Genomic DNA, 15,117 nt, shown 5'->3' with positions numbered 1-15,117 from the left:
CTCTGTCATTAAGAAAAAAACAAGCGGGAAACATTAACAAGCCAAACCATCTGTGTGATTCAGATGCTGCTCTCTACGGACCCAAATATAATAACGTACATCACGAGTTACGGTTTTAGCGCTGCCTTGTCAGTCACGTTAAAATAACACCACTTACAAACCGCACGGAAGTCCCGGAGAAAGGGGCGGGCCTTAGCGTGCTTATTTAATGTCCCGTAAATGCCCTGGAGGTATTAATAATGAAGCGAAATAAAAAGCAGACAGTTGCTGATGGAGAAATGTGGCCAACCGCTGAATGTTACCATTTAGCCACATGCCGAACTGCATTTCTATTTACTGTATTTTTTAATTAAAACATTGATTTCATTGAGAGTTTACTCAAAACACTATAAAATATATGTAATTATATATACTTTTACTTTTTGTAAAGCTTTAACAATTTCATCAAAATATGTCATGCTAATAAACAGAATTTTGCTTTTAAATTTTGAGTTCATCTGAAAGGCAGAGGTAGAGAAAGATGGAGATTAGGGAGAAAGGGCGTGGCAGTGTGTAGCAGTAACTGGTCCTGTTACTGCAGGAGGAAGTGCCAGGTCAGCTCAGAGAGAAAAGCTGGAGCTCGTCCAAGCGGGGTTCACACACAGTCCACTCATTCACCGCCGAGAGACATCAACACTGTACACTGCACCTCTCCCTCCCTCTTTCCCTCCTTTACCATCCCCCTTTCTCTCTCCACCCACCTCCACACACTCTTTCCTTCCCACCTTCCTTCCCACCCCCTCTCCATCGTCTCACTCAATGTCAATCTCATCTACACTAATGGGACAGACTTGAATTTCACTTGAAGAGGGGGTAAATGTGCTGTCCTAGCTGCACTCCAGTTGTTTCCAGCCATTACTACTGATGGTAGCACAAGACTTTGAAATCACCAGAATGGGTGGAGCCATCGCGTGTTATGAGTGACTCAGACTTCAATCAACCTCATCTAGCCATGGAGAGAGAAGTCTTCTAAGCAGCCGATACATCAGTGACTGGCAGCATGTGGATTGCTCCACCCATTCATTGGTTCATCAAGCCTCGCTTTCTCACCAGTAACCTCTGCCAAGTCTAAGTGATGGGTGAGCTATTCTAGGTGATTAAACCCCGAAAAAGACAGCTTCCAAAGCAAACATGGCAACACAGAGGAGCAGTAGTGCATGAATTACATGGAACTTGCATCCAGAAGGCTGACTGTATGAATCCTAGCTGGGACACGGTTGTTGTACCATTAAGCGCGGCATAAGTGGCTTCAGTGAATATCCTGCTGGATAGATGCATAAAATGGAAAACCCATAAACACTCGGTAGGAAAATACATAATGTGCTAAATAATTGACTAACGGACACAAACCAGGTCAGAGGTAGTTTCCTGACACAGAAAGCGTCCCCCATGGCAAATGATTGGCTATTGCTCACACTGCTCTCTCTGTGTCCTCCTAATATGCAGGTCAGGAAGTGGGATTAATGAAAAATGAATGCTTTTAGGTAAACTCTGAACCAACTACAGCTTGTTGCCAGGGCAACACATCTTGCTCCACAGTCAGCCTATGTATAAAGCCACATTCTTCCTGACCAATCAAATCTCATATTCCCCATTCTGAAAAACTGACATCACCTTGTTAGAGGTCACCGTTAATACTGGGGTTGGAGGATAACGATGAGAACGCTTGCTCTCTAAGCTTTACGGAAGGTTGTAAATTAAATTCTCAGGCAACTCTCAAAGTATTATTCGGATGACTTCATATCCCATTAATGGAATCAGGCAGTAAATTGATGTTGTGTGCAGAACAGTGTGCTGTGTACATAAGAGAAAGAATTCTCATACAACATATTTGCAGAAAATAATAAACCAGGAAGCACAGATGAAGTAGCAATTATGCAGGGTGTGCAGATGATGATGTAGCAATTAGCCAGGCTGTGCAGAGGACAATGTAGCGTTTAGTCTGCAGGTGCAGAGGACAATGTTGCAATTAGTATGGATGTGCAGAGGACAATGTAGTGATTAGTCTGGATTGGCAGATGATAATGTAGTGATTAGTCAGGATGTGCAGAGGACAGTGTAGCGATTAGTCTGGATGTGCAGAGGACAGTGTAGCGATTAGTCTGGATGTGCAGAGGACAGTGTAGCGATTAGTCTGGATGTGCAGAGGACAGTGTAGCAATTAGTCTGGATGTGCATGTGACAATGTAGCGATTAGCCTGGATGTGCAGTGACAATGTAGCGATTAGCCTGGATGTGCAGAGGACAGTGTAGCGATTAGTCTGGATGTGCAGAGGACAATGTAGCGATTAGCTGGATCTGATGCAATGACAGTGCTAGCATTTGATCTGTGATTTGCAGAGGATAGAGCTTACGATTAGTTGGTGTGCAGGTGACAATGTAGCGATTAGTCTGGATGTGCATGTGACAATGTAGCGATTAGCCTGTATGTGCACGTGACAATGTAGCAATTAGCCTGGATGTGCAGGTGACAATGTAGCGATTAGTCTGGAGTGGCAGATGATAATGTAGCGATTAGTCAGGATGTGCAGAGGACAATATAGCAATTAGCCAGTATTTTCTGATGCTAATTACAGCCTGCTTCATACATATTTGAAAAAAATCTGTGATTCTTTGCCATAGAATAGAGCCTCTTATATTCCACAGTGTTGCTTGGCAGTTACGATAATAAGCACTTGAGCTGCTCAAATATCTATTAAAATCTGTAACTTCATTACAGCCTGCAGTCACTCATTCCATCCCTGTAGCCCTTTTATACCAATAAATGAGTGGAACATGATATCCCACACCTTCAAAGTCTTGACATATGCATGCATTTAGCTCCATTTATGAAGCAGCGTCTGAGTTATACAATATAACATGGAATGTTGAAATATCAGGCGTGCTTTATGTTTTTATCTTTATACTTATGCTCAGGCTCTTGCGCAAAACAAATTCCCTTCAAGGCAATGCTCATGAATTCATTCAGTTTCCTTGAACATATTCATTTTGAACCGGTGTCAGGGGTTAGCCAGCTGTTGAAAGGCCAGTTCAGTCTGATAACTTGAAATAATCCTTTAAGGTGGCGGCTTGTGGAAATGAACAATTGGGATCAGCGAGTCCGTGCTTCGACCATGACATCATCGCCATGTCTGTGTGTAAATCCTCTGGCCCTGCTCCATGTCTGTTCAGTAGAGGACCCGCCCGTCCCCCCACCCGCCCCCCGCACCCCTTGGGACAGGGCAGCAGCCACAGTTCAGTAGTGACTACTGTTTGGGTAGCGGGGGAGCAATGCTAACACTGATCCAAAGACAGATGCCCCATTTCTGCTTATGTTTATTCCATCGCAATCCCTAGCCCCCTAACCAGAACCATGCAGATCCAAGCAGACCATGTCCAGATACAATTCCAACCCAGATTATGACTCAGCTAATTATGGGGAAATTAAGTCAAACAGGTTTTTGGGTTTGTATATTGCTTAATATTCATTGTTAAATTACTAACAAAACAGACGGGGATTCTGCGGTCAGAACAGATGCCAAGTACTGTATAAATCATGGGCAAAAACACACTCTGTATGGATTGCAAATAAAATGCACCTTGTGTATTGAATAATGTATGAGATACTGCTCCCTCTCCCTCAGTCTCTTTGGCTTAATGGTTGCAGAATCCTTAAGCAGATACCAGAAGTTCCTATCAGCACTACTGCACAAGCACCTGACGAAATACTGAGAAATAATACAAACCGCCCGTTACGGTTATACACCTGATAATATCAATGTTTTTACTTCCTAAACAAAAAATTACTGATCATTGACAGGCAGTAGCAACAATCTTTTTAGTGATTACAGTTAGTGACTAACTGTTAGTGACTCAATGACAGGCGTTTTTCCATGAGCATGGCCGGTACTCCTTTAAGTTTAATTTCTATACAAATCACCCAAAAGTACACCACCTGACCCCTCACCGAGTCCATCGTAGAGCCTGAAGATGAAGTTGAGGGGGGGGGGCTCTGAAGTCAGGGATTAAGGACAGGACTGTAGACACAAGGACTCTGGTAAAACAGGGTTTAATGGTGGTTCCTCCGTTACACGTTAATTTATTAACAGACACTGTTTTCTGTTTATTTACGGAAGATCATTGAGGTGAATCCCAAAGGTATCAGGAGAGTGCCACACCTAGGATTTAAATCTGCAAGCCCAACAAGGCTATGGGCGTTCCTAACTCGGATCACCACCTGCACATAGCGCCTGCACTTAACTGAACCGTTTCAGAATGACGTTCTGAGAGAAGCTCTGGTCAAAGACGCCACAGTGTGGGAGCGGCTCAGAGAGGAAGTCGCTGAGGACACGCTCGGTGAAGCTGACCGACGCAAGCGGATATAAGCACACGACTCACCCCTTTGACTCCCTTCAGATCCCCTTTCAGCAGGCTATCGAGCGGGAAGGTGATGATGTTGTTCATATTCTGAAACTGAATGCAGAAGAGGGCGGTTTAAACCATCATTAAAATAGGACCGGCACAGCCGAGAAATAAACTTCGGCAGTGTTTTATGGTTGCAGAACATACAAAAACCAGGTTTAGGAGGGCTGCATCCTTCTCTTGTATTTCAAGGAGGACATCCAGTCCCGCACAACAATTTATTCACTGAAGTAAGAATTTGAATCAATCCAATCTATAAACTGAAATTATTTTATATTACATGTAAAAATATATTGTATGTAAATGAATAAAAAAGCTTGACAAACTGCAACAACACTGTGATATAATTATTTAGTTCCTGTGGAAAATACTGGTGGCTATATGGATATACAGTATATGTACATATGTATAAATAGTCAGGTATGAAACAACGTCAAGTATGCAAACAAAGCTTTATAAACCTCTTTAATGTAAAAATAGAAGATTTGCTTTGTCTTAGCACGCTGCCATTACTACTAGAGCCAGAGACCCACAGGGCAAACACATTACCATTGTTGGTTTAATGGTCATGAATTCCAGATTGACTTATCACAATCAGCTAAAAAGAAGTTATAATATTATTTTTGGTCCTCTTTCGTTCCTCCATTTTACTGCTTCCAAAGCCCATAAATGGCAATATGCTAGATGGTCTCTACCAGAGTTGGAGTCAATTCCATTTCAAATCAGTCAATTCCAAGAAATTATCTGAAATAGATTTAACTGAGCACATTATGACCATTTTTCAGTTCATGAATTGAAATTCAGTTCATTTTCATGCAGGTGCAATGGCACGCTGGCCTCACCAGGTTCTTGAAGAGGGCTGTGAGCTCTTTAGTGAAGACAGAGAACTTGAGGAAGGCGGAGCCCAGGTCGGGGTCATCCCTGTAGACGCAGTTCTCCCCAAACTTCTCCAGCGCCTGGGTGTACTGCTCCTCGTTCTCCACGTGCGCTGGAACAGAACACATGGGTCATCACTGTTATGTACACACACCCACATACACAAACACACGCACACACAGTCCCTATTTACAGCCACATTGCATCGTGTTCACACACAGGGAGATTACATACTGCTTTTCCCCTGTGATAGGAGGACGCAGCACTTGGGTTTCCTCACACAGAAGAGAAACCCAACCCGGAAAAGCCGCCTATTACCGAGCTTGACTGAGAGACAGACCTGAACACAGTTCCCAGTATTACAGAGTTTAAGAGAGAGAGACCTGAACACCACTTCTAGCATTACAGTGCTGTACACAGACAACCCTGCTCTGTAATAAAGATCTCCAGAGAAGCCTTGACACTACTCTATTACAGGGCTTTACAGACGGACGTTTGAATACCACCATACAGCACTGGGCTTCTCTCCGACCCTTCTTTCTCAGATGTTCACATACACAATGATCCGCAGATAAGAGGTTGAACAAAGGAGCCTAACAGTAGCATAAGCATTGCTTGGATTACGTTACCGTTAGCCACGGCTCTCATGTATTTGCAGAGATGAGATTTCCTAAAGCTCTCCAGATCTTCCTAAAGAACAGCACACACACACACCTGTGCACATAAGGAGAACTTTGTGGAGAAGAAGCATTTCTAAACAGACCCTAGAGAAAGACAAAAGGAGTTTCTCACTGCAGGCCAGACTGCAGACAGGGCAATAATAATTGCAACAATAATTGCAGCGGAATAGAGCCAGGGTTTAATGGCACGGAAATGTGCAGCAAATTAAATCTGGCGCCGTTAGTTAGCGTTTGGCATTCTCGTGATGACACTTATTCCCCTAGAGGCTCCTGGGATATGGAGGCAATTAATACATCTGCGTCACACATTGACAGCTTCTGAAGAGCATTGTGATCAACAAAAAGCCTAATGCCAGGACCTCCTACATGGTGTGCCCAGCTGAAGCACTAGTTCTTGGCGCAGCATTATGTCCCATGCTCAGGAATCTAAGCCCTGCCATGCCATACCTGTATGTGTCAGGGTCTCCCACAGACCGACAGATAAATGGCCTCAGGTTCACCCAGGAAGGGAGAGTATTGGCCCGCAGGGAACTCCCAGGTGGCCTGCAGTCTCTCTGAACCAGCTACACAAGATGTGCAGACTTGTGCAGTGTGGAGCAATGGCTGTGCAGCTCAGCAGATTCACTGCTCAGCTCAGCTGGCATACTACAGAGGGACTGCACAGCTCAACTGGCGTACTGCAGAGTCACTGCACAGCTCAGCTGGCATATGTCAGAGAGCAGGCATGCTAGCGTGCACTCCTTAAGAAGCTGCAGAAATGGGACGGGCCTACATGTAGGACTGAGCATTCCAGATTCCAAAAGCTACTTTCAAAAAAAGAACACACTTCAGTACACAACAGGTAGCAAAGAGCCCAGATACGCAGTCTAGGTGAGTGGTATCACGCATCCAGTGTCTCCTCGGGTATAGACATCCCCTTTGATAGCAGTGTGACAGCTCCCATTGACAGTCAGAACGTCCGCGTGCCATCTGGAGCCTAAAGGCAGCATTTGCGGAACAAGTCAGAAGACACGCCCAGAGGTTCACCTGCCTTTTAATTTGCTTGACAACCAGATGAATGCAAACGCATTCATGCAAATCAACGGCCATTAAAACCACACCCCTGGACATGGAAAACAGTCAACGGCCCTTCAAAAAGGCGAGAGCCAGCCACCACATAGCGCTCCATTGTGTTTGTAAACAAAGACCTCAGCCATTCAAAACACGTTAAACAAAAAAAGTGAGCCATTTGAAAATGGGAACCAAACATTTAGCTGTTAGCATTCGCCAATAGATAAATGAATATTAATCTATTCGTTTCAAAGCGTGCTTTTAGTTGTGCCACTGGCACAACGACTCGACTTGCAACTGAGGGTTGCTTGTACGGGCCTTGGTAACAGCACGCCATCCGCCATGCGTGGCCTAATGACACAACGTGCCGGTTTCCCTCTCCTCTCAGAGAGACGATCAGACAGTCCAGCAGGGAGACGGTTGTGTGACAAGCCGACAGGGCACACCGTGTTATACCTACAGGTTTCATGTTCCTGCTCATTATTTCAGCTAAGTTTGACCTGTTTCCAAGGCAACATTAGAGCAAGGGGGCAGCTGACCGACTGCACTGTGAAACCTAAATGCCAGTCTTGCTAAATTAATTGAGTAGTCTCAACATAAGAGTAAAAATGAGTTTAACTTAAAAGATAAAGACCAGTAGCTACTTTTAACAGATTAAGATGCATTGCTGAAATGATTCCAGGTAACTGGTTTCCTCAAACAATTTGAGTAAACTTAACTTTTTTTTTACGGTGTCAAGAACAAAATGACATTATGAGGAAGGGCACCATCGGAAAATTATCTGAGGTGAATGCAGTGTGTTTGTGCGATAGCGTTTGAGGAACACAGCACCACCAGGCACTTCTGAGGGATGTAAATAAGTGCTCAGGGATAGAGGACAAAAAGGAGACTGCCAATGTTTGTGTGTGGAGGGGTGTGTGTTTGTGTGTAAATACGCAAGTGTGTGTGTACGTGTGTGTATGTGTGTACGTGCGCTTAAGTGCCCGCATGTGTGTGTGTGCATGTGTGCCAGCATAAGTGTGTGCATGTGTGTGTGTGTGAGATGGGGTGTCAACCTTTTATCTCCAGTTACTATTGATATAATTACAATGCTTTTCTCATACAGGCCAATTCATCAATCAACTTTTCTTTTTTCTGTAACAAATGCATTACACTTCGTCAGTTTTTAAAAAATGGTCCTTCCAAATAGTGACAGGCTCAGGGAGCAGAATTAAGAGTGTGAGACAGGAAGAGAGGGAGAGTGCTCCAGTAACGCTGGATAACAGCGTTGTCCTGACAGGCAAATAAAGTCTGTGAATCGTAGACAGGGGTAATGAGGGGGAAAAACACAGCTAAGCAACCATCAGTGGTATGTAAAAACAAGAAGAGCATTATCACTGTGGAAAGGACAGACTGTTAAGGGATTTATCCAAACCTCAGCAGAGTTGATGGACAAGAGTGATGAAGCTGCTTTATGACTGCACTGTTTACAGGGTCCGCAGGAGTGTGGTTAGAGATGGAGCCCTCCCTGTGGCATAGCCCACATAGCCCACAGGCAGCACAAAGCCACATGAAAACAAGGCCATGCAGGAGAAAGGGGCTTTCAGTATGGCACGTGGTGTTCCTATTCACAGGCCACATAAACAAATTGTTGTGTCCTGATTTATACAGGCCAGGAGCACCTGTCTTAAATGGAAACTTCTGGAAGGAGAGACCTTCCGTCTTATAATATCTCAAAATAAATAGCTCAAAGATTGGCAAATTGTTGAATTAAGCATCACAAGAGACTCTAGCATTTTTTACAGTGTAGACTGCCTATGCTGATAATTCATCTCCAGTGCAACCAGGATGAAAACCTAATAACTGAACCCCAAAAGACCTCATTACTGTACCCCAACTGCCCTACTCACAAAACCTCCACTGACCGCACTACTAAAACCGAACAGACCTCACTACTCAACCTCAAAATACCTCACCACTGAACACCAACAGACCTCAGAAGTGAACCCCAACAGACCTACTTAAAGACCTCACTGCAAAACCCCCTACAAGTTAGCTGGCGGGTAGGGGGTGGGCAGGGACAGCCTGGCACGACAAAGCCCTTTCTGGCTGTGACACCGGACACACCGGTCCCCACTCAAAGGAAATGACATCAGGAGTCTCAGCCTCACACTCTTTGTGTGTCACGTAATCCATCAGCATTTGGAAGCCGGGGACATCATTAAATCAGCCCGCCGAGATGGAAACAGTTTCCTTTCTCTTCTGTCCTCATGCACACTCTCTCCATTTTCTGCCGGGTTTTATATCCTTTTGGCCGAAGAGTGGTTACCATGGCAAAAAGGGGAACAACGAGCCATATCGGTTGCTGGGGGAAACACTGTCCGAAGCCGACTGCCACTCGTGTGACAACAAAGACTGTAGACTTACTGAAAATAAAGGGGCAACAAAAAGTCAGCTTGAGGAAAAACAAAGACCCCATACATCCTTTTCAGAGGACAAATTAAACAACCGTCTCAAGAAGCCCTCTCTTCTTTCAAACAATCAAGCACACTGGTGATGAGACTGGGATTTCAAGGGAATTGAAAAGTAATCGCATAACCTTTAAAGCAAGGATACTGAAATCTGGCCCTCGGGGCCTGTTGTACTGTTGGTTTACATTCCTCCCCTCACAACAGGGACTGACTTGAACATGATGCATCAAGCGAGCGCGATCTCTGGCCAATCAGTGACATTATCAGACTGTGGACCAGCAGGCAGAAGAAAAAAACTGCAGTAGTACTGACCTTCAGGGACAGATTTGTGTATCTCTGCTTTAAAGGCTTCCTGTGATGTTCTCTGACTAAGCCGGTAATGCTAGTAGTCAGCACTTCTTATTCAAAGTGGGAAATTCCGTGTGAATTTGGACACAAATTTCCTGTGACGTCTCAAATTTTCCAGAAATTTTCCACAGAGAATCTTTCGGTGCAGGAAGGATATTTGACACGTATTTGAGATTTGTGTCACAAATACCGTATGAGGAGCACCTATTGTACCAACAACATCTTCACATTGTTATAATTCTGATAGGATTGACAATAATGCACAAGTCCACATGCTCTTAACACAGACACATATTTTTGTCTGACAGTCACATCTTCTTGCTCTTTCACTTGCATACTTATTTACGCTCTCATCATCCGTTACACACACACACACACACACACACACCCAGGCCAAAAGGTTGTGCTCTACTGCAGCTGCCATCTTGGCCAGAAACAGCTGTTGTCCTGAACACACAGCTGTTCCCAAAAAAGACCTGCTCAACAGCGACCCCTCCCCCTCCCACAGAAATAGACAAAACAGACATATACTGCTCAACACAGTCACACTATGATCAGCCACAAAACCACAACACAGTCACACTATGATCAGCCGCAAAACCACAACACAGTCACACTATGATCAGCCGAAAAAGCACAACATGGTCACACAGTGATCAGCCACAAAACCACAACACAGTCACACTGTGATCAGCCACAAAACCATAACACAGTCACACTGCGATCAGCCACAAAACCACAACACAGTCACACTGTGATCAGTTGCAATACAACACAGTCATAGTGTGATCAGGCACAAAACGACAACAATCACACAGATCAGCCGCAATACAACAACACAGTCACACAGATAAACAGATAACTCTGAATTTTAAATATTCTTTCAAACATCTGAACGATACACCCTTTCCTCACATGAAATGTGTGAACCTGCAGTTCTGTGTTCATATTTGAGACAAAGAGTCGCTCACACTTTCAGAAAATTAATAATAGCAATAAATTACGTTCTGTGTGCTACGCTCAAAGGCTTTCCTTAATGTGAAAATGCTGAGGGGAAGGGTCTTCCCAGCTCATTCATCAATGCCAATTTCAAGTTTTATTTTCAGATCTGAGATGGCAGCTGAAGCATCACTGTAGCCACTCGCTAACTGCCACTTGTTTGGGGAAAACAATGGTTCTTGTTCTGTAGTTCCTTTTTTTAGAAATGAATTAAGTTATAATCCCCTTTGGAAGCTCAGCTCATTGCAGATTTCCTCTCTTTATCCTGAGCTAGCTGACCCTTTGTTGATCCCCTTCATAATATCTTTAAGAGATTAGTTTAGCGGTTGTATTAATGCCGTTTTGCATTAGCTGATTATTTTATTGACATTGATGTTTTCCTCCCTCATAATGCTTAATGTTTATTTCTAATTTAATATCTGGTTTTATTTAACATAAAACTATGAAATGCTTCATTTTAAAACAATAAATAGGAGTTCAGAAGCTGAAGCTTGAATTACTCTTCTCTTCTAGTTTAGCACACAGAGAGGGAAATGCCAGCACAGTCTGTCTCTCCCTGAATTGAATGAAGCCCAAATGAATGGCCAGGAATTCTGACTTCAGCCCTGACCTTTGACCCCTGCATCTGCCATCACCCTAGAACAGAGATTTTAACACTCAGTCCTGGGGACGCACTAGTAGGATGGTTCTAGTTCCAACCATATTCGTTATCTCTGCACGGTAACGCACTGGTAATTGTTCATTATTCAACAATTTGAATGCATAGTGAAGGATTTATCCTCTTAAAAGAGATTATGTCAAAATAACTATGCAAGTCATGAAAGGTAAATTTTCCGTATTCACACCCCAGGAATTTCAATCAGTCAGCTCAGCTAAAGCTTTCATTGTCTGTAATGTGCCACATGGCAGATGATTCTATTTAGATTACATTTTTAATTGGTCATGACATTGGCAGTAACCATCAAGAGCATACACAGTGGGTCCCCAGTAGTTTTAAAACCCCTGACATAGACTTCAACTCTACATGCATTGCATTTTAATCGGGCAGTGCTCAGTGTTCCTAACAAAATGACAACATAAGCGAAGGACCCCACTCACCCAGACCAGACGTATAGATGGCCTTCACTGACTTCTTCATCTTGTACAGAACGCTGCGGTCTACGTCCAGTGCCTGGGGATGCAGATAACTATGGTTAGTTCAGACATAACTCCATTTTCACTTTCACACAAACACGAATCACGGAGGAGAGAAACCGTTATTTTTTTCTTCTTCATATCACCCACCAGAAGTGTTCCACCACATTCATTTCAAGCTGTGATCGTAAGAAATGTGTTGATGAGATCACAAAAAGTTGTTTCATTTAAAGCATTTTAAAAGTCCATGGTGATACTATGTACCTTTACCACTTTATTTTTCATTACTTTTCCAGCACAAGTCACATTTCATTTGCTTCAACTCAAGTTTCAGTTGTAGCAAGTGATTTCTCATGTATAGCTTTCATACAAAACTGATTACAACAGCTGCCTGCTACTTTTTTTCAAACACTGACACTGTTTATGTGTACAGTGTTAGCTTTTCAATTATTCTCATATGCCTATAAATGTGAGGAAAATATATATCATCAACTCTAATGAACATAACATGTCAAATGGGCCTGTCTGCTTCCAGCTCTACTGTAAAGGAAAAGGTGTGTAATGAGTCAGCCTGGCTCCAGCTCAAAACTAATGGAAAAGGGGTATAATGAGTCAGCTTGGTTTCAACTCTACAGCAAAGGAAACTGGATATAAGAAAGTCACAGGCTGTCCTCACAGACTATTTTCACACCCCCACATCTCATGCTCTGAGTATCTATGACAGCGGGCGCTCCGAGTTCTTGAGGAGGGGGGGGGGGAGGGTTGCTGGGGATATGAAACTTTCATCTATCTGCAGGTGATTTATTATTTAGGAAGATGCTAAAAATAGGAAGACGAAGCGGGTTCTGCTCCTCTGGAGGAGACAGAGTGGCTGAGCATGTCGCACGTGTGTCTGTGTGCGTCAGCACAATGGAGCCCATCTGCAAAAGACCGTAGTGCAGATACACAGGGACACACATGTATATGCTTACTCTTTATCACTTGCATACATTCTCTCATTCTGTCTGCCAGCCCGTCTCACGTACAACACACACACACACACACATGCACACACACGCACACGCACACACACACACACACACGCACACACACACACACGCACACCAACCCTCAGTTCTCTGCCCAGCTGGTGCATGCAAGCCCAGACATCCCACTTCAACCCATTTGTTTAGCCAAAAACAAAGTCATATAGACCATCTTCTCACTAATATCACCTTTCTCAGTTCAAACAAGCGAGACCAATCTGCACACACTGCTATTATCTGAAGAATTACAAAAAATAAGCTTCTTTAAAAATAACATTTCTCCCTCATGCTCTGCAACCTGAGCAAGTGTATATATTTGAACTGAGCTGCTCCCTGTTTTTGCAGTATGATATACATCGTAAGCCATTCAGACCCATACAGTGAGCTTATTCATATTCATCTGCAGAGCCAAACTTCCAGAGACGCTGTTGAGCCTGGGAACCCGGCTTTACAGGACGTACGAGCGAGGCATATTAATCCAGGGAATTGAGTCACACATTACCGACTCGTTTTTTACGTGCATGCACCTGTGGCTATTTACTCATGCTGAAAGGACTACGTTGTCACCAGAATATCACACGAGGAAAGACAGCTCCATTTTACGGATATCTTAAAGTGAATGTGGGAACAATCCCTACAAAAATCATTCAGCCCAAAGTAGCGATTAGGGCCAAAAACCCTCCTCCCAGCATGTCCCCTTTAAGGTGCAGCCATGGCAACTCTGCACTGAGCGTTCCCTTTCAGAGGAACTCAGGAACAAGGGGCGGGGCTAACTCTGACCCGACCTTGACCCATGAGATCAGCAAATGGGAGTTGCTGAACCGTTGCCCTGGGTTACAGACCGTGCCTCGCACAAGGGACAGAAGCCTCGGCTCCTCTAATTGGCATTCCACGTACCGCGCTCGGAAACCTCCGGCAAAAACGCGCCATAGACGGAGATTAAAGGAATCTCTCATACGCATTGACCGACTTGTCCCTTTTCATCTGAGCGATTAGGCGTTTTATCCTCCGGGGGAAGAAAGCTAGCGCGGCGGCTAAACGGGCCTGTCGGTGAGAGACCAAACCGAGGGCTCATTATCAGCCCAGACGGACACTGCATCGCCACCTGACGCTCCGCACGGAGCTCCGCCCACTGCCGGGTGACATCACGGACGGCTCACAGGGCCTGCTCGCCCCTCGCAGGGCAGGCACCGGGAGCCGCCGGAGCCGGCTGGCCGATTGTCTCCGCGCTGAAACAACAGATGGAGGGCCCAGGGGGCCCGGTGGCCGAACGCCCTCCTGATAGGCGGTCGAGCTGACAGGAGGACAGCGCGCGGCTCAGCTCTCTGGAGGGCCTGAACCAGCACACATGAACTTACAAAGCATTTCCCTTCCGTGTGGGGGAAACATCAAGAACTAGCATTCCTGGGCACCCAGCTGGTTTCTGCATAGGGGAGTGATTCACAGATCCAATTCCATAAAAATGCACTGCGTTATTTCTATGGTTATGACTATGATTCTTATTATCATGAGGAAATTAAATATTATTATTATTACATTTAGATATCATGTTTCTCACCTTTTAAAACCTGGAGGCTGCAACTTGACATTCCAATTAAACATACACTCTCAAAAAGAATCTGAAAGAGTTCACTTTCTGACATTTAAAAAATATTATTTCAGTTCAAGTGTATGATTTTGAATGCCCCAGAGAGTTTATGCATGCAATAAAGGGCATTCCTGATATTAAGCAAAGTTCCTGACAACCTGCAGGCTTTATAATAGCAGGCACAGGCCATTTTGGGATATGTGGTCAAATGCAAGGAAATACACTTCAAGTAAATTGAAAAGCAGCATGTACAGCACTTTAATGTTCCCTGAGGCTGTACATATGAGCAGATGAATTTCATAAAGTTTATTCACAATTATAAACATGAGTAGGCCTATCAGATTTTATATTGTGCAGGCACTTCCTTCCTTGAGTACAGCAGTCTCAGGTTGCAGGTGCCATAGGCAATAGTTGTAACCCGATATAGCCTAATACTCCATGTAGCCTATATTTTTTTGTAGAATAATCAGCTAATTTACATATATAAATACATATATAAACCTGAAAGCATAATGCCATTGTACATG

General features: G+C 44.1%; 1 protein-coding gene across 2 annotated transcripts in view; it reads right to left on the bottom strand.

Annotated features, from left to right (window-relative positions):
* Nucleotides 1-15,117, bottom strand: part of asap2a (ArfGAP with SH3 domain, ankyrin repeat and PH domain 2a) — a 63,877-nt gene that overhangs the window by 25,131 nt on the left and 23,629 nt on the right. For both annotated transcript variants that reach the window (XM_064330400.1, XM_064330390.1), the window contains exons 2-4: nt 11,942-12,014; nt 5,283-5,428; nt 4,417-4,491 (exon numbers count right to left, since the gene is read on the bottom strand). In XM_064330400.1, the coding sequence (XP_064186470.1) occupies nt 4,417-4,491; nt 5,283-5,428; nt 11,942-12,014 (294 nt within the window). The remainder of the gene's footprint in view (nt 1-4,416; nt 4,492-5,282; nt 5,429-11,941; nt 12,015-15,117) is intronic.

The sequence above is a fragment of the Anguilla rostrata genome, chromosome 1, assembly GCF_018555375.3.
Source record: "Anguilla rostrata isolate EN2019 chromosome 1, ASM1855537v3, whole genome shotgun sequence".
NCBI classification, from domain to species: Eukaryota; Metazoa; Chordata; class Actinopteri; order Anguilliformes; family Anguillidae; genus Anguilla; species Anguilla rostrata.
This window is presented reverse-complemented; position numbering and strand designations above follow the sequence as displayed.